The sequence below is a fragment of the Cygnus atratus genome, chromosome 9 (genome assembly GCF_013377495.2).
Source record: "Cygnus atratus isolate AKBS03 ecotype Queensland, Australia chromosome 9, CAtr_DNAZoo_HiC_assembly, whole genome shotgun sequence".
Lineage (NCBI taxonomy): Eukaryota > Metazoa > Chordata > Aves > Anseriformes > Anatidae > Cygnus > Cygnus atratus.
In genome coordinates this window covers 23,298,006-23,324,957 of record NC_066370.1, presented here as the reverse complement: position 1 = coordinate 23,324,957, position 26,952 = coordinate 23,298,006, and the positions used below count along the sequence as shown (strand labels likewise).

Sequence of the window (26,952 nt, the reverse complement as noted above, 5' to 3'; positions counted from 1 at the left end):
AAGGGTAATAGGCTCTGTATAGGAAGGATAAACAGCACGCAAATATCTCTTGTCTGAAGACAATTTAGATTTACTAATGCTGAGGAAATTAGTGAAAGCTTCCCACGTTTCCTATGGTTATGACTCCCATAGGTTTGAGGACAAGTCTTTGTTATATTTGCTGCCTTAGGTCCAGGACACCATTTCTTTGATACCAAATATTAATTCTATAAATCGTAGCATTCTGTGGTCTCAATCAGTAAAAATCACTTTGTTAATGTGGAGCTTTAATTTTTGGCTCTGAGGGCATGCTCAGATAAGGCCTCCAGAAGTGGGCTTGCTTTGGCCAGCAGAGTCTGGCATATCCACATGCCTCTAATGCTCAAACACCCCCCACTACACTGAGGGCTTCTAAGGCAGAAGCAACCACAAAAGCCTTTTTTTTTTTTCCCAAGTGATGGGGAAGGGTTGCAGTTTCTTATAGCTTCACGTTTCCACTTTGACAACAATGTTATTGTTAGAACCGCAGACAAAAAAGTGGTTAGCTAGCTGCTGAGCATTATTTGCTGTTCATGGACTGCTGTAATTTGTTTCATCTCTTTCCAGTTCATTTCATTGTTTTTTGTTTCTCTGTTTTAATTTGGGCTTTGAATATTTCCAAAGATGGAGGCTCCACAGCCTCTCTTGGCACCCTGCTGCAGTATTCTACCACCGTCACAGCTGGAAAGGTTTTTTTAGGATGACAAGAAAACATTATACGTACCAATGCGAACCCCATCATCCCAATAAAGCTGTCCTTCTGCCATCTGAGTGTCATTCAAAGCAACAGTAAGTCCCATTGGGTTTTTCCGGCTGTACAAAACAGAATATTTTTTTTCCTTAGTATCCTCAGCTAATCACATTTCCTCTCTCCCAAGCATTAGAACTTGTTTTAGAAATATTGTCTGCCATTCATCTGGTCTCTGATACTCATTTTCTTGACCCCACAGTATTACATTTAAAGGAGACCATTAGGAGGAGACCGAAGAGAAAAAGCATCCACAAATCTCAGGTGCTTCTATAAATGTATTCTTTAAGGACTGGTAATAATATGATATTATCAATTAATATGATAATTACAACTAAATTTTAATATTCTAGTTATTCTTATTGTACCTGTAAAAAGTTGTATTAGCAGGTTGTTGCCATGCGAGGATGTAACCGCCTCGGATATGAAGATTGATATGGTCCAAAGGAGCTGATAGAGTTACTGACTTTCCCCTAATACCAATATCTCCACCCTATTTATGAAAAAAAAAAAAAAAAAGTCTTCTGTTGAATTGATCTCCCTTTACAGTTATTTTAGAATGAAATAATAATAATAATAATAAATAATAGTAAATATATTATATAAATATATAATAATAATATAAAATAATAATAAATATATTATAAATAAATTATTATTTATTTTTTTTTGCTAGGCCAGATTCCTTAGGAGTTGTTTCTACAAATCTTGCTGTTAATACAGGAGTAACTACATAATGCTCTACATTGCACTCTCTACATAAGAGAAACCATAAAGCTATGCATCTGAAAAAGTGTTTATCAACCTCAGGGGAGAGCAGCTGAATCAAAGTGGCCATTCAGGTGAAATACAAACGTGTGATCAACGAAGTGATTTTTAATGCCTACTCCTTCTTACTGGTCTTTTCTTATCTTCCATGAAAGGCTGGTGCAGCTAACCCTGTTTGTCTTTCTCCATTCCAGCATTCTTGTGCTAGTTTTGGTTGGGATAGTGTCAATTTTCTTCAAAGAAGCTTGTGTGGTGCTAAATTTCAGATTTATGATGAAAATCGTGTTGATAACACACTGGTGTTTTAGTGGTTGCTGAGCAGCGCTTATACAGAGTCACAGACTTTTCTGCTTCTCACCGCTGCCCTGCCAGTTTGTAGGCTGTGGAGGGGACACAGCCAAGACAACTGACACAGACTGACCAAAGGGATATTCCATAGTATACGATGTCATGCTTTGCAATAAAAGCTGGGGGGAAAGAAGGAGGCAGGAGTACATAGTTCAAGTACATAGTACGTAGTACAGCTGTGGTGCTGTTTAAACATTATTACAATAAAATTTTATAAGATTTTTTTGTAAGAAAAAAGATTCTTAAGATTTTTATAAGAAAACAGCTAAGAAGATGTAGTTGTTATAATGCCAAGAAATGAGGATAAACACAAGTTTGTAAAAGGGAGATAGTGGTTTCACACCTCAGCACACCCTGCTACTATCTGAACAACATTATAAGGAATACATACAATTTTGAAAATGACTTACTGTGTAGTAATCATACCAGCGGGCATCAGGTATGTAAGCATCCACCGTTACAGCATTCTGGAATTAAAGATACGTTTTTTAGGGAAGTTAAAGCAAAGAGGAAAGTTTAGCTCAAGTAGCTTTAATACTTTCATATACACTTGGGTGCTTAAGCACATACCGGTTGCATTACAGGGCTGATGAGCAGTGCAGGTCCCCAAAGGAATTGTTCATATACATCCCATGTTGCTCTGTCTTCCACAAACCTGCAAGTTAACAGCATCTTGATTAAACATTGAGTGCTGAGCTTTTCCAAAATGTTCTTTTAAGACGTTTTCATCAGTAATTCAATCTACTATTCCTAGTATCTGCTATTTCCTCATCTGTATTTATTCTAGTATTAACAATAACTGAGATAGGTGATTAAAATGTATCTTTTATTTATCTGCTTCCTTTTAAATAGATCAATTATTGCTTGCCAAGAATGCATAAAGATCCTAATGTGAAAATCATTGCAGGAATGCAGGCTATTACTTAGTTTTCTTTTTTTGCCATTCCTTTGGCAAATTGATTGTCAGGATTTTTAGACCGCAAAACTCAAAAGATCAGTTTTGCGTTGGAGATGTCAGCAGTACTAAGATTAGGTAGTGGTCAGACTGTGAATCATTTTCTCATCTGTGTCACTTTTTCCTTGGGCAGGTGGTTTGAAAAAAATCAAGACAATACATGTAAACAGCTCAATGATCTTTAGCCAAGACAAGCGTACATATACTAGAGCACATCTTATAATAAAAGGAGCTAAACCTTTGTCCTTCCAGGGACAAAGAAGGCTTTGTACAACCAATAACTTTTTTCTTTTTTTTTGATCAATTCTATCAGTTTGGCCAGTAATACATAAATAGATAAATAAATAAAATATGCTTTTCCCTGCAAAACTCTGTCGTGACTTATGGCAGATTTATCTCCCTCTTCTTTGCTTAAAGTTTTTGTCCACCTGTTTTTGCAACATCTGCTTTTTAATTCTACATATATCTAGCATCAATATGTCTAGCATTTGATGAAACATCATTGTTGCTTATCCCTAAAGAGCGTAAGGGTGAGCTTTAAAATGTATACATTAACTCTAGCTAAGCAAATGTTCAGTTTTGCATAGCATAAAACAGAGAACTTCTGTTCTCTGTGAAAGTAAAACTTGATATTGAAAGCTCATATTCTCAATTTCATACTTTTTTTTTTTTTTTTTTTTTTCAGAAAAAATGCTCTAAACAATGGAAAACATCATTAGGAGGGTTCTAACTCCAGAATTTGTAGTTGAAATTCTTGACAAGGGGAGCAAAGAAGTCACACTTACTCATGGAGTACGGGGCGGATCACAGTACTGCCGTGGGCATGGGCGTGGTACATTAATGTATAAAAATAGGGTAACAGAGTGTATCTTATATTCAGCACCTTCCTGGAAATGTCCTCAAATGTTGCATTCCAGGAAACAGGATCTTGCCTCTAAAAGAGAAGAGAGACAGTTGCTACTCAAACTGGCTTACTGTGTTTAGAACAGCTATGGAAAAAAATAATGCTGATGTTCACAAGAGAGTTCACATTTAGCATCTCTTTCGTTTTATGTTTTTCTCATGACTTCATAAAACCTAACGGTAGTAGTGGCAGTAGTGGTAATTACCAAATGTGCATCAAAATCCGCCTGGCAAGACAGCTGTGAAAGTTTCAGTAGACCCTTGCAAATTCCTCTGCCTCCAAACTAGAGCACCTCCATTTACTTATTCTTCAGTTAAGGACTAAGTGACAGTAAAAACAGTAGGTATGACTGTCATCCCTAAGAGGGGATCTAGAAAGAAGGAAGATGAGAAAAACCTGTGGGGAGTACTGTAAAAAATATTTCTTGCAAGTTGTCCTGAAGGCGTTACACATCCTGGAGTACATAATTTATTATCCCTCTCTTCTGCAGGGCAGCACTCAGGACTTGCAAAAAAAGACCAAAGCACTAATGACTGATGTCAGGGAGCACTTCCAGTCTTTACTAAATGTATTGAACAATACCTTGGCAAATTGGCTAAGACTGCAAGCAACATGATAACCCTGAATCTGCATTTTTAAAGGCTTTGGAAGTCCTATCGAAAGGTGTGCCGTGGCAAGATAAGCACGTAGTTTTTGAAAAGAAGACTCGGATTCATTAGACATGTGCCACAACAAATAGCACTACTCGGCTAGACCTGAAGCTTTAACTGGAATCTACGTGCTGTTTCAGTTTTTATTTTTTCCACTTATCTAGTTTTACAGCTTTCTACAATATAGTCCTTGGCCAGCACAGACCTACATTTAAGCAATTATTTTCCTTTCTTCCTAAAAGAAATACGATATCTGATGGTGGCAAATGTGTAAAGTACATAAATTCCTGACTCTTATTCCAGAGTCATACTACACTGTCCCGTTTTCTCCTTTATGGTAATAATTATGGACAATTAGGACTTCAAACTCCAAGGTCAGTTTTGCTTCTTTAACAGCATTTGCCATGAAAGCACTGTATTTTAGTGTAGTGACTGTAAATCAAAACGGCCTAAAGGGAAAAATAGGTAGGAGTTGGATTCAGTCAAATCAAACATAGTATATGCTTCCTTCAAGTGGTCTAAATCCCAGAGCAGCCCCTCTGCAGGCATAAAACCTCCCATGCGAGGGGGGAGGATTACAGCAGAGCTAGCATACAAACACAGACTGTTATTTTTTTGATGAAGAGGGAAACGTGTTCTTTTCATGTCCGTTTTTGCTTGGAATGTACTTTTTTTGACACTGCCTGGCTTGTGTGATGCCCCAGCTGTTCTCTACATGTGCATTGCAAAGGTCTATCCATTAACAACCATTAAAAATCTGAAACTCACTCTTGTTCCTTTCTCATTGTGATTCCTTGAATATGGGTAAAATGCACCCAGCTGCATCCAGCGAAGACACAACTCGTACTGTGAGTCATTAAAGAAGCCACAGATATCAGCTCCTGTCTGAAAGTTGACAAACAATCCAGTTGGAATACTGTAAATTCTTGTACAGTGTCAAGATAATTAAATAAAATATAATGACTGGTTAGCTTACATAAGATATTCCAAAGAGGCTGAACTCCATCATACCTGAAAGGAGAAATAATTCATTGTTACCAGCTGTTTTTCTTCCCCCTTTCATATGCTAATGGTTGTGCTAGATAATATATATTATAGTGCTGAATGAGAGAAAAAAAAAAAAAAAAGTTTCACAATTTCTCTAATTTCTCATGTTTTTCTTCTACAGAAAGAGTTGGGAGATGATTTGTCAGAAACAACAAAGATATGTCGGACAGCAGCACCAGCAGATGATGAGAACTGAGGTGACAGAACACAAGGTGGGAAGGTGGCTGGTCCCAGGGGAATAAAGGAGCTCCCAACAACCAGGGGAGAAGTAAATAAGAAGTCACAAAGGAATTGACCACGGATTCTGGTTGTTGAACAAAGAGCGTATTTCAGTTAAAACCAACAAATTCTAAAAGCAGGTAAGTCAAGGAAAAGGAATTACTGCACAGAATATGCTGATCAGAGACCTTCTTTCTTCTACATACCAATAATAGATTTAGCCAGCTGATCCCAAGCTGCCTTGTTATCACCCAGCCAATGTCCAGCCCATCTTCCACTGCTGGGATATGTTGAGCGGGTGATGACGATCCCACGCTCTTTTGTGGCACTCTGCACAGCGCTGACATTGAAAATAGATGAAGAAATAAATTACATGAGAACTTATTACATAAGATCCTCTTTGAAAATAAATATAGTGTCTTATACTTTCCTAATAAAGGGCAGAAATTTTGTTGTACACATTACTATGGATCCATACAGTCCAAATGTGCTTTTGATGCTAGTGCACAGTGATTTGCACAGAAGCAGAAAGTCCGAATTAAGTGCCAGCAAACCTGCGGCAAAACAAGGAGGTGCTAAAATGCAGACTTCCAGCTGAGGGAAATTACGAATGTAGTCCAACTTGCACATTTTATTGGGCTACGCAATGTGGTATATGGCACATCATTCCTTTATTGTAGTATCCGAAAATTTGCAGAACCAGCTGAAAATAATCTGAAGAAAACTAAAACCAAGAAGATAAAAAGGGGTCTAGAATACTAGATCTGTCAACATAACTCCAGTTGCCAGAAAGATACCGGAGCAAAAAGCAAGCCATGGACCCATAATCACATCAGAAGCACCAACATGGTAAGAATCTGATGTGAAGTGACCAACATTAGAAGCCAGAGAGTGCTCCTGGCAAGATGGCGTAGACTAGCCATGTGGAGGGAGAAACCAAATGCACCCTTCAAGATTCCCAGCTCATGGCCTTGCTGTGCATCACCAGCACCTAAAGCCTTTGGGGTCAGGAGTTAAAGGGAAACAGCAAGCACCGGATTAGGACTGTCATGGGCTTTTCAGGGGCTCTAGCACAGAACCCAGATGGCTTCATTCATTGCTGCTGGGAGGGGAGACAGTGGCTTGCTGATAACTAAGGAGAGGAACTCTCAAGGTGTGGCTCTAAAAGAGCTGAATGGAAAAACAATTCACCGGCTAGGTCCGTTCCACAAATAAGATAAAGAAAAATGATTCATTTCCTTAAATAAAGCCTTGGCAATTGCCACAAAATACCTCCAAAGGTAACAAATAGGCTTTATGAAAAAAAAGAAAAAGAAAAAAAAAAAAAAAAAAGTGGAGCTGAGAGGAATCTATGCTCCTAATTGTCCCGCAGAGGACACTCACACCTTGCCGCTGCTGGTCTATGCTGTGTGCCTAGTGTGGATGCACAACTGCCCTGGTTTCTTCGAAGAATCCCTTTGCAGGCGTGCACACACACTGTGAATCAGTACGGCAAAATACTGAACTGCAATACTAGTTAGAAAGCTGCACTGATTGAATTGCACTGCTCTCCAGTGCTAGCTCCACCATAATTGCCTAAACAGCTGCTTCAATAAGGCACTACTTATTTTTTTTTCCGACAGGATTTGCAGCTTTAGTGATGCTATAATTACAGCAAAAATACACAAGTCACTTAAATTACCGTTGTAATTAAACTAGACTAATGTGCTGTAATTATTTCTTCCAAGACAAACGGTAAGTTTTCTAGTACCTTTTATTTCTTTGTAATGTATTATCAAACATTTTCAGCCGCTGCTTCGTTTACCCTCTTTCAACAATCTTTGGAAGGTCCTGCTAAAATTTGAAATCCAATGAAAGCGTATGTTGCCCACAGAACCGCCCAGGGATGAGCAGGGCCTGAGTGTTTTCCTGACTTGGGGTGCCATCTCTCTGCTTCAGGACTGAGTCAAAGCTGTATCCCTGAAAACCAACTCTTCGTGTCACCAAGCCCTCCAAACCTTTACCTCAAAATGGTTCCTAGATTCACTCTTAAAGGTTCTGGCTTTCACATCTCTGCAAAAGCCTTGGTACAAAAGAATAGCCTTGAGCCGATACAAAGAAGGTTCCTCTGTCTAATTAATAGACAACTGAAATTGTATCAAATTAGGAAAAAAATTGCTGCTTACTGTTCCATTACAGTGTTGTTTTTTTTTGTTTGTTTATTTTCCATATTGTGGCTTTTGCATGCAAACAATCTTCTTGTTTGGATGGTTTAGTCTCAGAATAAGTTATTATTACTACACATCTTCTGTGTCACAATAACTCCTTCAGTCAGGAGTATCAGAGAGAGATCTAATTAGAGAGATCTCTTAGTTGTGATCTCTCTCTTTCTTTCTTTCTTTCTTTTTTTTTTTTTTTAAACAACAGTGTTCTGTTTGTTTCAACTGTGAGAATATCTGTATAGGCTGTGTAATTTATCGTACTCATTTCTGTTACAGTACCTCTCAACAGAGAAGAAAATATTTCACTACATTTCAGTTCACACCCGATGCACAGGAATGACAGCAATATTGCTCCGAGTGTTAAATTATTGTCTATTTACAATATCCAAATTGCATGTGATTTGGCTGACAGCAGAGGTATCAGACTTTCCTCCCTGTCCTGCCAGCAGATTCATGTGTGCCTTGACCGACAGCACTGCCATGCACGCTGCTGGCAGTAGCATCCACTCAGTCAAAAAATCAAATAGCCTTGGTATTTTCTTGTCTTATGGCAACATCAAAGTTACCAAGGGCTTTAAGATCATTAAGACTATAAGGAAACGCTGTTCCTTGCTTACTCATTGAATTGGAAATGAAACAGCACAAATATACTATCGTTAGATCAGACGCTATCTAAAGTCAGCGGGGATCCTATTCACTAAGAAACAGGTAATGACATCTGTCTTGGAACTGAGAAAATAAATTCCTAAAAGGAAAGCCTTATAACAGAATGTGTGTTTTAAAAGTAATTGTTTTCTCTCTTTACCCATATTCAAGTAATTTTGAATACCCAAGATAATAGAGCCCTTCTTAAATTAACATTCTTAAAAAAACTGTATTCATTTTCCCTCACTACATGTGTAAGGCTAATACAATATCAATGCTAGAAGTAAAAGAGGCTATTCTAGCACTAGCTAGAAACAAAAAACACGTGTTTTATATTTTAATTGCAGTAATTAGGTGAGACTGTCATTGAGTAATTACTGTTAACAACAGCTGATCCAAATGTTCAGACCTGTTCTCTGTTTCTGCCTTGTAACAGAATAGCAGAGCGATGCCTTTTGATTGACTGCTCCCATTTACAATGCTGAGCATCGCCCCAGGACGGCCTTGCTGGCTGACTCTTAATAGAAACCTCTGCTGAAAAGGCAACGTGTTATGTGTGAACACACTGGGACAGGACAACGATTGGTGGCGAGTTATTACATCCCAATTAAACCATATGAGAAATAGCACCGTGACCACCTTATTTCATAATACAGGTCAGCAGTTGGGCTTGCACAACTTAAAATGTGTATGGATGAAACCCTTAGAACTGCTATACAAAGACTTGCTCTGCAGCTAGGTGAAGAGTAACTTTCTTTAATATCAGACTTGGGTAAATTGCCGTTAAAAGGTACCTTGAAAATTGCATCTGCTCTGGGTCAGTGATTTTAAAGCTGCCACACTCAAAATAAAGGCTTTGCCTGCCTGTCCTGAGACAGTGAGTGATGCTGCTGCAGGTGTAGACATGCTTGAGATAGGTTTTTTTTTTTTTTTTTTTTTTTTTTTCTTGGCTCCAACAGCAGTATGCCTTTATTGCACTGCAACAGTGGAAGCTCAGCTTCAGCTCCGACCTGCACACACCCACCATGCCTTCTCCTGCACGTCCTTGCTCAGGTTCCTACCACCCTGCTTGCACCACACGCGAGATCACAGCGCAAGCTGAGCAGGAACGTGACTGAAATACTGCCTACTGCAAAACCTGGAGCATTGGTGCTCTGAACACCAAACTCCACTTTGAACAGAACGGCAGAATCAGCACTACTAGGATGAAAAGGAAGATTTCGCAGACATCTAAAAGAGACTCAGGCAGGTTTGGGCCATAAGAATACGGACACCAACTATTCTTGGCAACACATTTTGGAGATAGCAAGAAAGTATGCAAATCTCACTTACTCGTGGGTAGGTTTTGTTTGTGACCATCCATAAAGACTGTGGACATCATAGTGTCTAACTGGGGTACCGTCCGGAAGATACTGCTGACCTTCCATGCATGGAGTTTTGACAATTAAACCATCTGGCCGGGATCCCAAATCTAATGAGAAGGGAAGAAGAAAAAAGAGTACATGCTTTTTAATGAGGAATTTTCAATAACAACTGCAGTTAATCTTTGTTAATTGTCATGATTTCTTTTGTGTTCACTCTCTTTTAGGCATCTATACTGTCATCTATGACTTATTAGAAAAGAGCGTTTCCAACTTTATCAAATGGGATAGCTCCATTAGTCCTGTACAGGCATCTGGGTTTCTAAGTGTGTTAATAGCTCTGTTATAGATGCTCTTACTGGAGCGGCTCAAAATAATAAACAGGGTATATCCTAATTCAGCAGATATTGCAAATCTTTGTAAACCCTGTCCTATCATCCATATAAACATAAATTGGGTTGGGTGTTGCATGTGCTGGTGAAGGCCTATGTCTGAATATTAAATTCCGGATGTTTCCTGAGAAACTATTTATAACAACCGAAGACCACAGTAAGCAACAGGACTACTCTAATAGCAGAATAGCAGAGCGATGAATGATGAACATTAATAAATAGTTCCTGAGTTGTACTACCTCATACCAGCACTTAAGTAAAGCCTAGTTAGGAATGTCAGTTATTTTTATGTATAGATAAATGCTAGCCAAGTGTTTCAGGTATTTTTACTGTATAGATAAATGCTAATGAGAGGAGACACAAGAATATTTTTTGCATTTTCAGTTAATCGCATTATTCATCAGAGAGAATTGCAGAAGAGAGAACTACATTCTCTACCATGTCTAAAACAAAGCACCTACATATAAAATAGGTATCAAAATCCATATGTAGTCACATAACTACAAATAACTTTAGTTTTTAGAAGTGCCGTTACTGCTCATTCTAAAAAATATATGATTTAAGTGTGCTTATATTCTTGGAAAAGAAGGGACACTTTCAGTTAGGAGTTTAGTTGTGGTTTAATATACCTAACTATAGGAATTCATGCCACATGTACCTATATGTAAGAAATTTCATAGTAGTGAGAATGACCTAACACCATTTTATGGACTCATCAGACTTACGAGGAATATATGGTGGCTTATTAAGGAGGTCATCTCTACAACCACCAATGGCGCCATTATAAAAAGCTGCCGGTTCATTCATGTCCTAAAAACATAGAGCAAAACTTGATTGTATTTTTCTTCAATCATACAAAATACACTCAATTCTAAATTACAAATAAGCAGTATTGTAGATGCCCTTGAGAAACCCTTGCAGCTGCAATCTCAGTCTGCAGCTCCACACGTGCTTGACACACATTCACACCACAAATCAGATGCATTTCTACACTTACAATCCACAGGCCATCAAACTTCACACTTTTTGAGTTGTTACGGGGGTTGTTGTAGAACTCCAGGATTTCTCTCTTCCACCACTCCACTGTGGAATTGCGGAAGAAGTCTGGGAAAGCTGCATGTGCTCCATAGAGCTGTAAAAATAGGAAAATAGAAAAGATAGAGCACTGGAAGCATCCCACTGATAAAATGCTGGAATTTTCTAAAACAAAAAATAATTACTTGTTTTCTGTTCTGACTTTGTTAGGAAGGCTGGCCATTTTCTGCATCTTATTTCTGACGTGAGATTTTATCAACTAGTTCGCTGCTATTTTTTCTTAAATGATGTACGTCTCCCTCTATATTTGAGACAACAGCCAAACCGTACCAATATTTACCTGTATTTGGGTTTGCTCGGGAAGTGACTCATTGACTTCAACATTGGAAGAAACGGCCAGACCTATAGGACAAAGAACATTTTGAAATAATTAAACCGCGCTGAATATAACTGAGCACCGGCAACAGAAGGATATGACAATTCTTTACTGCTACATATATGAATGACAGCATAAACTGAAGACAATTCAGTTTGCAGTATTTATTCAATGTATCATTTACATTCAGGCATGAACATAATGTTAGCAGACTGTGCCTATGGATAGCACTGAAGTCTAGGCTGACATGATACTCACTTGGATATGGCATACCTCTATGGTCATACACTTGTTAAGAATAGTACCTTGGAATATATAATGTCATTGGTATTCGGCCACTTGATGAAGACATCGTCGGCTACACCTCTCGAGAAAGTAAGATAATCAGTTTCGTTTCCAGAGATCGTTGGATCCTAAAATGAAATGTGACAAACTTTTGCTTTATGCTGAAAAAATAAGTTTAGAAATGCTGTTAAATATATTCTGAATTCTGCAATGACAAAAAGTATGCCAAACTGACCAGGATAATGATGAATCTCATTCCTTCTGCTTTTATTTTGTTAATTAGAGCCGGTAATCCCTCAAAGCGTGCGCCAAGAGTGAAGTCCAGTTGCCGTTCCATATGGTCAATATCTACATATTGGACATCCTGCAATTCACAAAAGCAATGAAGAAAAAAATCATTTTCTTTTTATTCCCTTTTTTTTTCTTTTTTTCTTTTTTTCCCCTCAAATACATATTTATAGAACATCTGCTAAGAAGTAACAATCAATTTAAACTATTGCGACAGAGTAATGCCAGACACAGGTACAGACTGGGAGACAGTGGCTAGAGAGCAGCTCAGCAGAAAGGGATCTGGGGGAGCTGGTTGACAGCAGGCTTCCTAGAGAGGTGTTTGATATCCCAGGGCTGTCAGTGTTCAAGAGGCAATTGGGCATTGCCCTCGTTAATATGTTTTAGCTTTTGTTTAACTCTGAAGTGGTCGAGCAGTTGGACTAGATGATCTTTGAAGGTCACTTCCAACTGAACTATTCTATTCTATAACTTTGTTTGACCTATGTGGTTTTGCTCCTTTCCCAAAAACAGACTGTGCCAAAACACAGCTGACTTGACATAGAGCAAGATCCAATTGAAATGACGCTGCATTATTTCTTTCCTCCTTGTTTTTCCTGTTTATCACCGCTCCTTCATAGTCAGCATGGTGAGAGACATCTGAGTGCTTCTTTATTATGAATGATTAAAAGATAATATAGAGCAGCCTAAAAACCACATTTAACATGACCTAGGCAGAGATGTTCAGCTATAGCATAAAACAGAGTTTGCTCTTCTCTACCATAGTAGTGGGGTGCCTTTTTTTTTTTTTTTTTTTTCTTTTTTCTTTCCTTGTGTGTGTTTAAAGGGTCGTAACTGATACTCTGAAGCCAGAAGTTCAGGCACGAACTCAAATGTTAAGTGCTACCAGCGTACATAGGGAATGTTAGCCGCCTTCATTTCCTCCACCAGCTGGGAAATTTCAGTGTCGTTCCTGTATCCATAGCGGCACAACTGGAATCCCAAGGACCAGTAGGGTGGCATCACTGGTCGTCCAATCAGCTAGAAGTAAGGGAGAGTATTTGTGGTGAATAGGTGAAAACCAACCAACCAACCAGTCCACCAAAGAGTGCTAGTTTGTAATAGGGTAAGAATCCTACTGCAGTGTACTCCTGAACAACAAGTTCTGGTGTTGGGCCCAAAACCATGTAAAAGTCCAGAATTCCTCCAATGGTGCGGTATGTCAGGGCAGGGGTTGGCTGGAACGTCACATCTAGAAATGGGGAAAGTGAAATGAAAAAAGGATGCCTGGATTAGCAGCTCTTGCAAACCACTGAACATAAAAATAAAACACGTTGACAAAATAAAATGAAGATTTTCTTACCCATTGCATTGCTGTTAAGCAAGAGAACTCCATGGGCGTTGCCATCTTCTTCAAGAGCCATGTAAAATGGCTGATAACCGTAGGAATTCAACTTATACTGCAAACAAGATAAAACACTTTCTAAAGCTGAAACATCATAAGCAATGACCTGTTTACATCTATTTAAAAAGAATTAGTAAAAGATGAGACACACAACTTCCAAATCTACAACAAAAAGCTTCAAAAGTATACACTTATAACATACACACCTACAGAAAATCAATTTCAGCTTGACAACTGGAGTCTGTCTTGTTCAGAGTGATCAAGCATGAAGGAAAGCAAAGGTACTACTGCTTTTAAACTCGCTAATGAGAAAGAGCTTTCCCAGGACAAAATTTTCTCTTTTTTCCAGCTGTAGCAGACATCTATCTATATGATCAGGAGATGATGTTATTTTTCAATATATTTCAATATATTGAAATCTGCACCTGAAGTTATAGATGTAACAAACTGCCACTATTTCACTGGTCATTCCCTGAAAATTGCCAACATTGTGTTATCTTGTAGGAAATAACACTCATATATGCACAGACATAAGATTCCTGATTTACCCCTCTAAGCTCTAATTGAATCCCAAAACCATGGGATTTGGCCCGATACATTTCAGTCTTTCAGAATAATTTGTTGGGAAGCATAAAAAAGGAGCACTGGGCTGTGATTTCTAAGCCATACTCATCAGACTTAGAGCCTGAGCTCCATACGTTTGGGTTTGCTGGTCACAAAGCAAAAATAGGCTTAGAGAAGACCACTGCCATTGAAACACCGTCCAAATTATAAGCCTCAGTAAATAAGTTCATAGCCAATAAATGTGTCCAGTACCAGCAGACATCCACCGGGCTTTAAAGTACTGTTGAATATCTCTGCACATGAGGTTCATTTCTACTTACAGTAGGAGCCTGGTCCCTTGTGAACATTCCCCAGGTGTGCCAGCTCATGTTGCGTCGAAACATGGTGTGCTCTGTTTCCCCAAATCCATATATATATTGGGATGCCAAACGGGTAGAAATCTGAATGAACATGTCGCTGAATGTGAAGGTAGGCAGCTGTGAATCCCAGCTAAAGTAGGAAGAAAATAAAAATAAGAATATTTAAAAATATATAAATATAAAGAAATGTAAATTTAAAGAATATAGCAGTCTTTAGTGCCACGTTTCACTGGAAGACACTTCTTTTAGGCTGAAAATTTATTTCTTCTGTTCTGCACTGAGCAAATGTCGGACTACAAAGTGACAGGGGGAAAAGCTGTAAATGTGAGAAAATGATGTTGCTTATGGTACCTTCTCCATCCTTTCCCTGGTCAGTGCTCTCATACAGTGCAATGGTGAGGCCATCTCTGATAGAGCTGCACCTGGCAGTTAGCAGACAGTGCCATTTTGTGGGAAGGATAAAAAAAAAAAACTAGTCTTGAGGTATTTGAAAAATACCAAAAAAATGGTTTGGGATGAAAAAAGCTAGCAAAAATAAATGAAATAAAATAGATTGATTGTGGCTTACATGACTGTCCCTGTGCTTTTGCGTCGAACCTGTATACCAAATGGTTTTCTCTGAACTGATACTTCATAGAGTAGGTCCTCGACTGTATTCGCTGGGGAGCTTGGGAGATTTAATGATATAGGAACCTCATATCGTGCATTCTGGTAATCATAAATCTATGAAAGAAAAATGAAAATGAATTCATTTCAATGAGTTGTTTGAAATCTTACTTACGGTATAGGAATTGAGAACTAGTTAAAATTAAAACAGTAAATTATTGAATACTTTTGCCAAGCTGAGTATTTTCTTTCAACACATATTTTTGCTCCAATTCTTTCACAGTATTTGGGATGTAAAAAAACAAAAACACTTAAGGACTGAAATGCGGATCATTAATGTCTGGTTAATTATTTAAATCTGTTAATTCAAAGTATATATTTGAAATTTTATTGGTATTTTACATGTTTTAATTATTTTAAATATAGACATATATGTGTGTGGTAAATACCTTTCTGACTAATCTTTTAGTCATTTTATTTTTTTTAGACAACTCAAAAAAAAGAGATTCCTTTTTAAGTTTTCTTTATTCTGTAAGCTCACACAACTTACTTCTTGATGTCTTACATTTTGTGCATCACATCATCACATTTATTTCAGTCTTATTAAATGCACAATAAGAAGTGACAGTCTAAAAGGCAGGGCATTAAAAAATTTAGAACACAGGTGGAAGAATTAATGCAAAAATAAAAATTACAATCACAATTATGCTTACATACAGCATAATTTACCTGTATACTAAAAAATGTCTTTAGCTGCAGAGTTCCTGGCTGACATTACACATATACATTGACAGTATAACTTCAATTCATATAACTTCATTGTAAATTCTAGAACAAACTTATAGAGAAAAAAAAAAAAAAAAACACACAAAACAAAACAAACAAAAAAAAAAAAAAAAACAAAAAAACCCAGCATGGCCTACTCTACAAAACCTTAACATTTATGTAATTTATGCAAACAGAACTATTTTGAACAATGGGACATTACAAACTACAAACCTCTTGACTGAAATTACCTTAAATTGCAGCATGTGGTTGCTATGATATTTAACCTCCAAGCGCAGTGTACCAATTGGTGCAGTGTAATTCTCATTAGCTCTGGCATTGATGCTGTTTACGGTCAGGTTGGCTACCAAACCTGATGAGGAGTATTCTACTCCATCAACAGAGTAAGCGTTGTCGGAGTTGTAATAGCAGGATGGACTATCTGGGTTTGATGGTGACTGCTGCAAATGACAATAGGTTGCAGGTTAGTGAGTGATGCTTGCCTATTGTATTTCATGCTATCAGCATGAGATCCAAAGCTCCCATTTTTATCAGGTAGCTGTCAAATGGAGAAACGTGGGGAAAAATTAATACAACTACTGAACAACAAAGAAGCAATGCAGAACCCAGTGATCTCTACACTAAAATTCAGATATAATCAAATAATTCAGTCAGGAAATTGAGCCCATGCACAATGAAGATGGATTTAAATTCCCTGTATCTGTGATCTTCTGCTGAATCCTGAAACATGGCTGAGTCTTGGCCTACTGAAATTCTCAGAAGTTCCTCCCTCCTAATCCCATTGCCCCCTAGTCTCCACCAGCCTTCACGAGGATGTGCCAAAACCACATTAGATATTCAGGCAACAGCAGACCAGGCCTTTCCATTGGATTGCGTATCTCTTTAGTCATATAAATTATCCCTAAAATATCCACTGAGAATTACATCCTATGTATCAAAGATCTCCTGACAGCAAGGTCAAAATTACTTTCGGTTTCCTGCTATAATTCAACAGAAACACTCAGACTAGTTATTCTGAGATTAGATGAGCTGACGTAGGTTAATGCATTAGCCTTCCACCTCTGCATACTTCTTATTAATTCTGCCTAGTTGTTCTAATGAAACTATGCCTGCTCCTCACATCTGAGCTGCTAATGAATATTTATTCATCTGTCATCAAAATCTAAGCACCTTTCAACTTGAGCAAGTGTTTTAAAACATACACAGCCCATAACACGACCAGAATTTGATTTCACATGAAAAGACATTTCCAAATATCCAAAATTGCAAAAAAAAAAAAAAAAAAAATCTTCCTAAGAATGCAATAGATTCAGGGAACTTCATCCACCCAATTCAGCTGTTGCTGTTTCAGGAACAGCTAACAGACAATTTGGTCTTCATACTTAGTAGATATGTCCAGGCTCTAGAATTTAGATTTAGAGAGCAGGGAGTAATTCAGCTGGAGACACCTTTTAAAGATCAACCCCGCCAGGGTAGAGTGCTCCTGCATGTTTGTAGTCATAAGATATCCATCAATGAAACTGTGTAATAAAGAATTGTATGTATCCAACCCATAATGACTGACATAAGTATCAACAGAGATATGGACAATTTAGTTTGCATATGAGTTATAATATCCAGGGGATTCAGGGATTTCTTCTCAAACAATCTAAAGGATTTTATTATTATTATTATTTATTTTTACTTAAAATGTGCTTCAGTGACTATGAAGGTGAGACAAAAGGGGTGAGTCTTACAGGTGCCAGTGAAGCAGAAGAGGCAGTAGTTAAAGATGCTGATATTCTATTCTATTCTATTCTGTTCTTTTTTTTTCCAAGTCTGTTATTATTTCTTACCATCTTGCAAAGAATACCACATTTTTCCTCAACTTCTGATACACTTTGAAAGAACTTACATTGTTGCTAACTACCTTAGTATCAGTGAAGTAAATAAAAATTGCTAGTACAGGTCAGTTGATGGCAGTGCCCCATGCTAATTATGTCTGACAAATCTGCCTGACTACTTTTTCCACTGTAACCATAACAGAGAGAAAGCTATGATTCTGGAAATGTTTCTGTCACGACCATTTAGAGAAATCATTTTTGCTTACCTCCCAGACACAGCCAAGTTGTTCACATTTTTCTTTTGTTGGATCCTGATTGGGATAACAATCAAACCTTTCATTGATACTTGATTGTTGAGTCCATTGGCAGTGTGTAGGATTTTCCCAGTTCAAGCTGAAGTCCTGTTATATGAACAACCTACAAATATTACACAATAAATACTTATTAAATCCTACATCAGATCAATCTTTCCTTCAGTTAGTAGAGAAGCCATTCCTCAGGAACAATGCATTTTACTACATGGCATCTCACAAAAAAAACTGTCCCGTGACATTTGATATCATCTTACTTTTATAAATGCACACAGCTGAAATTCTTACAAATGAACACGTGAAAATAAGAAGATGAACCTGAAAAAAAAAATTTTATTTAAAAAATGGAGCCGATCTCATGGTTTTCTCTGGAAGCACACATGAATAATGACAGGGGCACAGCTCTCTCACCTTTTGAAATATGATTGCAAGAGGTCAGAAAAAGTTAAAATATTTTGATCTCGAGTCATTTACTGAGATAACAGGTAACACAGTGCATGTAATAATTAAAGAGTGTATACAATGCATGTTCAAAACAAGTTCAAAGCAATTTCAGCGCTATCGTTAGTGTGCGCAAAAGCACTTCTATGAAAGCTCCCCACTAGCAGCAGCAGATTCACTTACTTAGCACATAAATGCACTGTGTTGCTGATTACCACTACTCATGCTGTGAAAAATGCTGTACAAACTGATACAGGAGGTTCAAAAGGGCATTTGATTTTTGTTTAAAAATAAATAAATAAAAATCAATAAACAAATGCTCACTGGCAAGGTGTAAGAATTTTTTTACCCTCCTTCAACATCAAACCAAATCACAAAGGTATTCCTCTGACACATCAAATGTTGTTGTGGGAATAAGTGCACAACTAAACATCATGTCATTTTGATGGTCTGAGAGCAAAAACTTAGATGCTCTTCCTATACAGCTTAGTTTAATGTAATTGCACTTGTATTCAGGTACACAATGTATTCTGATGAAACAGTATTAGTATGGAGGACTATCCTTTGCAATGTATAAAATCCAATTGATGCAATTCCAATGCTTTCCATTTGACTGTTTATAATTACCTTATCTGAAGGATAGTAAGGTGATATTATGTAAAGAAGTTTGTGGAACATTGTTCTGAGAGACAGTAAGTTGTGTTATTTCCTGGAGCACCCCAGTATTTTGATTTCTTCAAATTTCAGGTTGTTTGGATCGACATAACCATTTGTTTATGACATTGCATTTGTAGAATATTCTGAAAAAATAAGGTAGTCATCAGCTTATTACAAAAAAAAAAAAAAAAATAATGGCGCAAGGTTCTCCTGACTTACCAATTTATTTTTCTCATTAGCTCTCCACGGGGTGGTATATAAGAAAGCCAATACTGTTTTCTAACATATTAATTATTGTCCTGCTTGTTGTTATCATCATAATTCTTTCTTCTTTGTTACAGGACGAACCTGATGCTTTTGGCTACAAGAACTTTCAAACTCCAAGAGTAACTAAAGTTTCTTATCTACAAATGATTCTATGATTCTATAAGACTAAATGTAAATCATATATGTAATAGATAGATAGGTATATATAGAGGCATGGTTCTCACTTCTGTTTCCTGTGTTTCCACCCTACGCATTGTGCCTATGCATCTTCTCTCACTTGTTGCCTTGTTGTTTTACCATAGCAAGGGAAAGAATACCTTTCACAGATATTATTATCATTATACAAAATAATATTTTAGCATATTACTTGACATCCTGGTCATATGATATCTCTGGACAAAAACGGAATAGAAAATTAATCATGAAGCAGATGTTGTAGGTTCAAACAGGATGTAGGTCTTCTCCCTTTTTTGGAGACATTAAGCTACACTTTTTCAGTATCCCAGATTTGTTTTTGTTTTTTTTTTTTTTTTTTCAATTTCACAATTTTTCAGAATCACAAACACTATATCCCTCTCCTTCCTGGCACTGTTTTAACTGCCTCTGATGCTTTATAGTTCTCTCACTCAATAAACATTGCTGCTGAGTTTATGAAGTGAAGGGAATTAAGAATTCTTTGGATATTAAAATTAATTAGGGGAAGAAAAGACAACTAAAATACTTTCATTCCATTTAAATTACATTATTTTTGAAATGACTCCACTGTGACTTTTTTCAAACACTTTACTTCTCAGTAAATATTATGGGAGAATAAGGAGGGAGAAAAGAATGCCCTTTGACAATACTTTTTGATAAAGTAACAGATGAATATATAATCATTTAAAAGAGAATACTTACAGCAGAAACGTTAAACTCATAGTAAATGTAGCTTTTATTGTTAAGTGTACCTGTAAGGAAAAGAAACAAGATACACTTACAGTGCAGAAAAGAATGCATATGAACCAAGACTGTGTCACCAATCAATTACTAATTATCATAAAGTCATTCAGAAGATGTTTGGAACAAATTATGTACAAATTACTGTTGGTTTCACCTTGTTCTGAAGACCTGACTCTTATTTTGTATTCTTTAAAAACCTGCATATAGCTCAGAATTGAAGATTCATTATCTTAACCATTGCTGTAGAGGATTCCCATTTCTAACAGGAAGCAATAGAAATATTCACTATTTCTGTTTATTATCCAAGTGGGAGTTTGTTTGCCATTGCAAAAGTGTTGATCACCTTCAATATCTCTATAGTATTTGGTATTTCCTCTCATCTTTCTATTTAGATCACACAACTTTTTCCATGAGGCCTATTTTCTAGACTTGTAATTGTTCTTGCTGCTGTCTTACAGTATCCTATTTTTCTACATTTGCCCAGAAGAGTGAAATTTGTAGGCGGCTTGTAGGCCACCAAAGCTACAAAGTGAGTGATTACTCACTGCAGATCTGCTATAACACCAAGAAATTATATGCTGGCCAACAACTCTCTTTCCATAGGAATGAAGGAATGTAAACTAGATATAAATTATTATAGCTCAAGGATAAGAGTATGACAAAGTAATATGACTTGCTATGCTCAAAAGTTCAAAGTGGGTTCAAAAGTAGGGTTCAAAGTGAAGCCTTCAAAATATTTAAAGTAAGTGTTTCATGCAGAAAATGACTGTAATACTAATAATGTATGCCATGGAGACATAACAGAGGAAACAACACACCACCAGGAAAAAAAAAATGAAATACAGAAATTGACTACAGCAATCTGTTACTTTTTTACATATGAGAAAATGTAAATGCAAGCAAATTGTAAACTCTTTCTCTGAAAAGACTGTAACCTGTAAGTTTTGGCCAGGAAATACAATCACAAGATGTTTTATTGTTTTGTTTCTCAACAGAAGAGAGTACAATAACAGCTTAGTTATTTTAGATCTTGACAAAGCAGTGCATACGGCTGTCATATCAGCAGCCAGCCAAGGCCTTCAATATTTACTGCTGCAATAATCAGCCAAATCACAGCTCTATTTCTTAAAAGCATCCCAAACTTTCACAAAAATCTAAAGAAAACTAGACGCTTGGAAGTTTTTCTGTGAGATATGATTGGCACAGTTAAAATAATAAAAGGGAGTCCTACAAGTCCGACGCATGAAGTCTTTCTCATTCCAACAGATTTTCTAGGATTGCCATCCCATTACCTGTGGAGCACAAATACCTTACTTTCTGGCATTTTCTGTAGCTGTCTCCCTAACAGACTGCACAAAACGCTCCACCAGCATCTTCTTTAGCAGCACTGGGGTGCAGAAACCCTTCAAACTAGAGATTTTTTGAGCTAAGATTTCTGATGTACATGTCCCAGTAGGAAATACCTGACCGAGGTTGCTACTACGTGAGTGAATCTGAGGGCTCTGACAGAGGTGCTCCGGTCAAGAAAGCCAAGCTGTTCCCTAGCCTTGCCCCCTCCAGCTGTCTGTCCTGACCTTCTCCCAGGGTGGAACCTCACAGTGTCAGCTGAGGCAGGGAAAACAAAGCATAATCACACCTTCTCTCCTGCTGCTTTTGTTACAAAGACAGTGACCGCCAGCACAGCACAAAGCATTTATGAATTTAGGAAAAGTGGATACAGTTCTGAACCCCAACAGATGCTTGCTTTCATGCAAGTGGAGTCAGAGCCTTGGGCTTCCGATGAGTGGAAAAATTATTATACCAAGGATAAAGGTAGCATTTAGTAACTGGAGGATAAATTAGGAAGGAGAAAAAAAAAAAAAAAAAAAAAAAAAAAAAAAGAGAAAGACCACCTAAGTATCTAGAAGGAGTTTTTTGTTTGTTTTTTCAGAAGACAGAGCAAGACTGCACCAATGCAGATACCACCTACAGATGGACAGTAGTCACGTTAATTCACATGGGAAAATCTCTTGTGTATCAAACTGCCTCTGTGAGCAACCATCTGCAGAACTGGGGCCTAATCTTCAGTAATACAAATTGAACATGCCCAAAATATATATTTTAACCTCAGTGGTAGTATTACTCTGACTTCATTTTTAGCTGTGCATTCTTATTGCTGCAGTTCTTGCTATGTTCACACCTACATTTTATTCCAGTATAGCTAAAAGAAAGCTCAGGTACTTTTCTTTTGGACAGCTGTCTACGGACACAATAGGACATGAAAGAAAGAAGATTGGGTCCGCCTGAAGTGCAACAGCATCAACTGGCATCCACCATAAACCATAATCCTTAGCTCTGAATGATAATGCAAGATGGAGTGTTCTATAAAAGTTCTTCAAAACAATTGTTTCAGAATTAATGTTCAACCTGCTTGCTGACTTCTCTCAAAATATACATAATAAAGGACAAAGGCTGCAAAAGCAGCCTAAAGGACTGAAGTACCCCAAATCCTTTTATTTTAATGGAAACTGAATGCCTCCCTAAATCCTCAGAAATACCATAGAAAATCCCATGGTTCAAGGTATTCCATTTTTCAAAACTTCCTTCCCCTCAAGATTAAAATTTCTATTTCTATTTTTTCCAAGGTTCTTCCATTGCTCTAGAACTACCACTGATCTCCTTAGACATGCATGTATTCCAAATACATTAATTTTCATGAAAACAGAAATTAATTTGACTGTAAACTAGAGGTTTGTATCTTTTTTTTTTTTGACAGAACAAAACTGTTGAGGTAAGGATTATCAATGCCAGTTCACCACCAGAGATGAAGTTGACAGGCTTTGGCATAATTATAGTGACTGTCCCAGGGGAAAGAACTTCCCTGGCTGCTTTTGCAAACGCGAGGTTGGCAACATGACAAATATAGCTTGTACATGCTTACTTGTATTCTCGTGCACCGGTGTGATGCGGGAATTAGATGGCATGAAATATTTTGGCTTCAATACTGTATCTTTGAGTTGACAGAATCTCTACTTTTTTCACAAGTAATTTAAATAACTCCAGAGAGTTTAAAAAAAAAGCGCTACTTTTTCATTTTCTACCTGTTTGTAGTGTCCAACACTAATTATGTGAATTCTTGCACCCATTGAAACTAATTTGGATCTATACCAGAATATGTATCAATCTTGACACCACAGTTTAACAGTCAGCATGCTAATGTACCAAACCTTAACATATTTGTGGCTACAGTGAAAACATGGGTTGAAAATAATAGAAAAAAATAAAAAAGGAAGACTAACTAAATAACATTTTTTTTCACTTGAAAGTGATGAAAAAGTAATGATATATGAGTAACTATTAATAGGTTGTAACAATGTCCACAATGGCCTCTTCTTGCTCCATAAAATGAGCTGGAGGATTGAAGGCTGTAAGAATATTTAAGTTTGGTTTATTGTACTTATTTCAGTATTGATAGCTCACCTGTAGAGTCTCCGTCATCCCAGAACAAGTCCCCATAAGCTTTACTGTTGTCATCCAGGGCAATTATAAGTCCCATTGGATTCTTGCGACTATCAAAAGAAAGACATTCTGTCTTACGTGTATCTAGACAGTTACCGAGACAGTCTTAACAAATCCTTCCTGTTCATGCTAAGAATGCAGTAATCGGAAGAGTTACAATGTTTGGGGAGTTGTCTTAGATTAGTCCTTGTTCATCTTTATTTTCATGGAAATGGATTAAAATACGTGGCAAGTTGAAAAAATGTTATGCAAATAAACATTTAATGAATCATTACCTATATCATGTAAACAGTAGCAGAAGTGAGTTGATCACTGTTGTTCCCAAGTCTCAAAGTGAGAGTGCTAAATTGGATCGGCTGCTACTGATTTGTAACTTGACAGTCCTGAGCCCATTCTTGAAATTACACTTCATACTAATCTAATGATGAAAGCATTTGGTTTGGAAGCATACCTTTCAGATGTTGTGGGAGCTGGTTGTTGGGTGGGGTAAATGTAGCCTCCTCTCAAATGGAGCCCCAGTTTGTCTGCTGGCAGGTACAAATCGGTCCATTGTTTTCTTATGGGTATTTTTGCCCCCTTATTGACAGGGATGTAAAAGAATGGGTATGTTGCATTATTCACTGTTATGAAACTCAGGATTTAAGACAGCATTCATTTTAACTTTTCCTTTCAGAGGAGGTTGAATTTAGGTAAATATCTATGTGACACTGGGCCCAAGAAATAAAATAGCCACATATCAATATGTTATATAAACCAACACCTCTCAGCGCTGAGTTTTGGGTCAGTCAGCACAGACAGCAGCTCCTGTTGGGACATCAGATGTGAGGAAAGCCCTCACAGTGGGAGGTCCCAGCAGTGGGAAACTTATTTGCAGAAATGAGATTAATAAAGAAAAATCCCAAACACTCATGCATCATAATGTTTTACTTTACTTCAAGCATGTCTTTGCTGAAGTTTCTATTCAATCATTTTCATTCATTCATTTCATTCATTCAATCATATTCTCATCCCCTGCACTATATTCCACACCTCCATGTCCTTTCCTTGAGGTTTTGACTCATGCGCTTACCCCCTCCATACTTCATCCTTTGTCTCACCATTTCCTCCCTGCAGGCTTTCTTTCAGGTCTCTGTCACTGAAGCAGGCCTGACAATCTTATTCTATCACATAGACCTTTAGACAATCACCCCATAATCTCCTGGGCATTTACTCACCGTTTCATACTCATACCACACTGCATCAGGAATATATGCTTGAATTACATCCACACCCTGAAACGTGAATGAAGAAACAACTGTCATATTTGAAATCAAGTTAATTAATAGACTAAACTTTCTTGTGATGTGTAAGACAAGAAAAAATGACATGAGAAAAGCTCTGATTTTGAGTGAAATTCTGAGATGATGCAAAGATGGGTTGAATCAGTATATCAGACCAGATGACTGGTTCCCCAGATGACTGGAAAACAGGAGATGGAAAATATAATAGATTATAGGGGATTTAATACATAAAGTGCAAGATTTTCCATTTCAACAGTGACAAAAATATGTTGTGGGCTCTCTCACTGGAAGTAATAAGTGAAGGGGTGGAGGGGGAGGGGAAGAAGACTAACAAATGTACATTTGCAAGGAGTCCAAAGACAGTCAGTAATGTGATGTAGCAATGAATAATATGTACAATCATCTAGCAAAAAACATACTTCACCTGGAGAAGAAACTGTGTTACTGCTAATAGACAAGTAATTCTGCATTTTTCTTGTGAAATGACTTCACTTAAGGTCTACTCAATACAGAAGAGTTCAGACCAGAATAGGACCAGAGGACATTTCCTGAGCTCCTCTGGGAAATAGGAAGATCCCATTTTTGTGGTTCACCTTGTTCAGCATAAAATGGGAGATGGAGTGTGATTTCAGGAGGAAATACATACACAGCAGAGGAGCTATAATCTTCAAGCTGAATAACAAAGTTGTCAGACAAACAAACTACAAAAGCTCAAAAAAAAAAAAAAAAAAAAAGAAAGGAAGGTGGTTTCTAACCAGAGGAATAAAGGAACAACAGCAATAACATAACTTCAGCATTTTATGCTGTAGTCCCCCACCAGAGAAAAGAGTTGCAACTAGTGACTTGAGGAGTCCCCCTTCCCCATGAGGTGGTTATGAGACAGACACAAACAGCCAAACCTACCGGGTCAAGGACAGCAGAAATAAGTAGCCCGGGACCCCACAGGAACTGCCTATCAACTCCCCACGTCGCTTCATCTGAGTAGAACCTAGGAATTGGGAAGGACAGAGCACTAACTCGTTTTGAAGAACTAGACCATCATCAGCAATCCTAGTATTTCAAAGTACTGATTGCCTAGAATCATGACTGAAAAGTGTCAGGTGAAAATTCCTTCTTTTTCTTGACGTATTCTTGACCTAGTTGTGTTCAAAAGTTTCCAGGTAAGGAAATGTACATTCTAATATACAGATCATGGCCCAGAGTGATTTGATTAGCTGGCAGTAACATTTCATAGCACCTCTTAAGAGTGACTGACAATAATATATGCATATATACAGAAATTACAGATGGTTTCTGATTACTCTTCTGATTACACCAAAATGGTATTTCATGAATTCAGAAGTTGTCTCTCTCTATATATATTCCAACATGCACTTTCACAAATTACATACCTATTTGGATAGCTCCTATCAACATTCAAGCCGTCTGAATCTTTTATTCCTAATAAAATTACCACAAAGGCTCTTTGGTACACTTACTCGTGCAAAACTGGACGTACAACCGTGTCCCCTTGAGTATGAGCTTTGTAAAAGAGGGTGTACAGGTAGGGCAGCAAAGTGTAGCGAATGTTCAAGTAATGTTTGGAGGTTTTCACCAAAACTGAATCGGCTCCAAACACAGCTGGATCCTGAGGCTGAAAATAAATATTAGATTATTTTCATTGTGTGGGAAATACCCTGCCAATCACGGAAAGTAGCTGCTGTTTGCGAGGAGCTGAAATTCAGTGGTGTGCATCTGCACAGTATCTGCCTTTTGGGCTGTGAGACTTGAGGTCCTGCTCCAGTCTCCCTTAGCACT

At 37.5% G+C, this 26,952-nt stretch overlaps 1 protein-coding gene across 1 annotated transcript in view; it reads right to left on the bottom strand.

Annotated features, from left to right (window-relative positions):
- SI (sucrase-isomaltase) overlaps positions 1-26,952 on the bottom strand; it is a 50,521-nt gene that overhangs the window by 2,715 nt on the left and 20,854 nt on the right. The window contains 32 exon segments of the mRNA XM_050712521.1: positions 743-831; positions 1,135-1,259; positions 2,293-2,349; positions 2,453-2,537; positions 3,623-3,771; positions 5,160-5,276; positions 5,368-5,402; positions 5,864-5,997; positions 9,836-9,974; positions 10,982-11,066; positions 11,254-11,388; positions 11,632-11,675; positions 11,678-11,693; positions 11,973-12,080; positions 12,188-12,316; positions 13,135-13,260; positions 13,359-13,471; positions 13,583-13,679; positions 14,509-14,677; positions 15,116-15,270; positions 16,170-16,379; positions 18,029-18,127; positions 18,129-18,179; positions 19,142-19,159; positions 19,161-19,237; positions 19,240-19,314; positions 20,332-20,385; positions 23,837-23,925; positions 24,327-24,451; positions 25,090-25,146; positions 26,059-26,143; positions 26,634-26,788. Coding sequence (XP_050568478.1) covers positions 743-831; positions 1,135-1,259; positions 2,293-2,349; positions 2,453-2,537; positions 3,623-3,771; positions 5,160-5,276; positions 5,368-5,402; positions 5,864-5,997; positions 9,836-9,974; positions 10,982-11,066; positions 11,254-11,388; positions 11,632-11,675; positions 11,678-11,693; positions 11,973-12,080; positions 12,188-12,316; positions 13,135-13,260; positions 13,359-13,471; positions 13,583-13,679; positions 14,509-14,677; positions 15,116-15,270; positions 16,170-16,379; positions 18,029-18,127; positions 18,129-18,179; positions 19,142-19,159; positions 19,161-19,237; positions 19,240-19,314; positions 20,332-20,385; positions 23,837-23,925; positions 24,327-24,451; positions 25,090-25,146; positions 26,059-26,143; positions 26,634-26,788 — 3,202 coding nt within the window.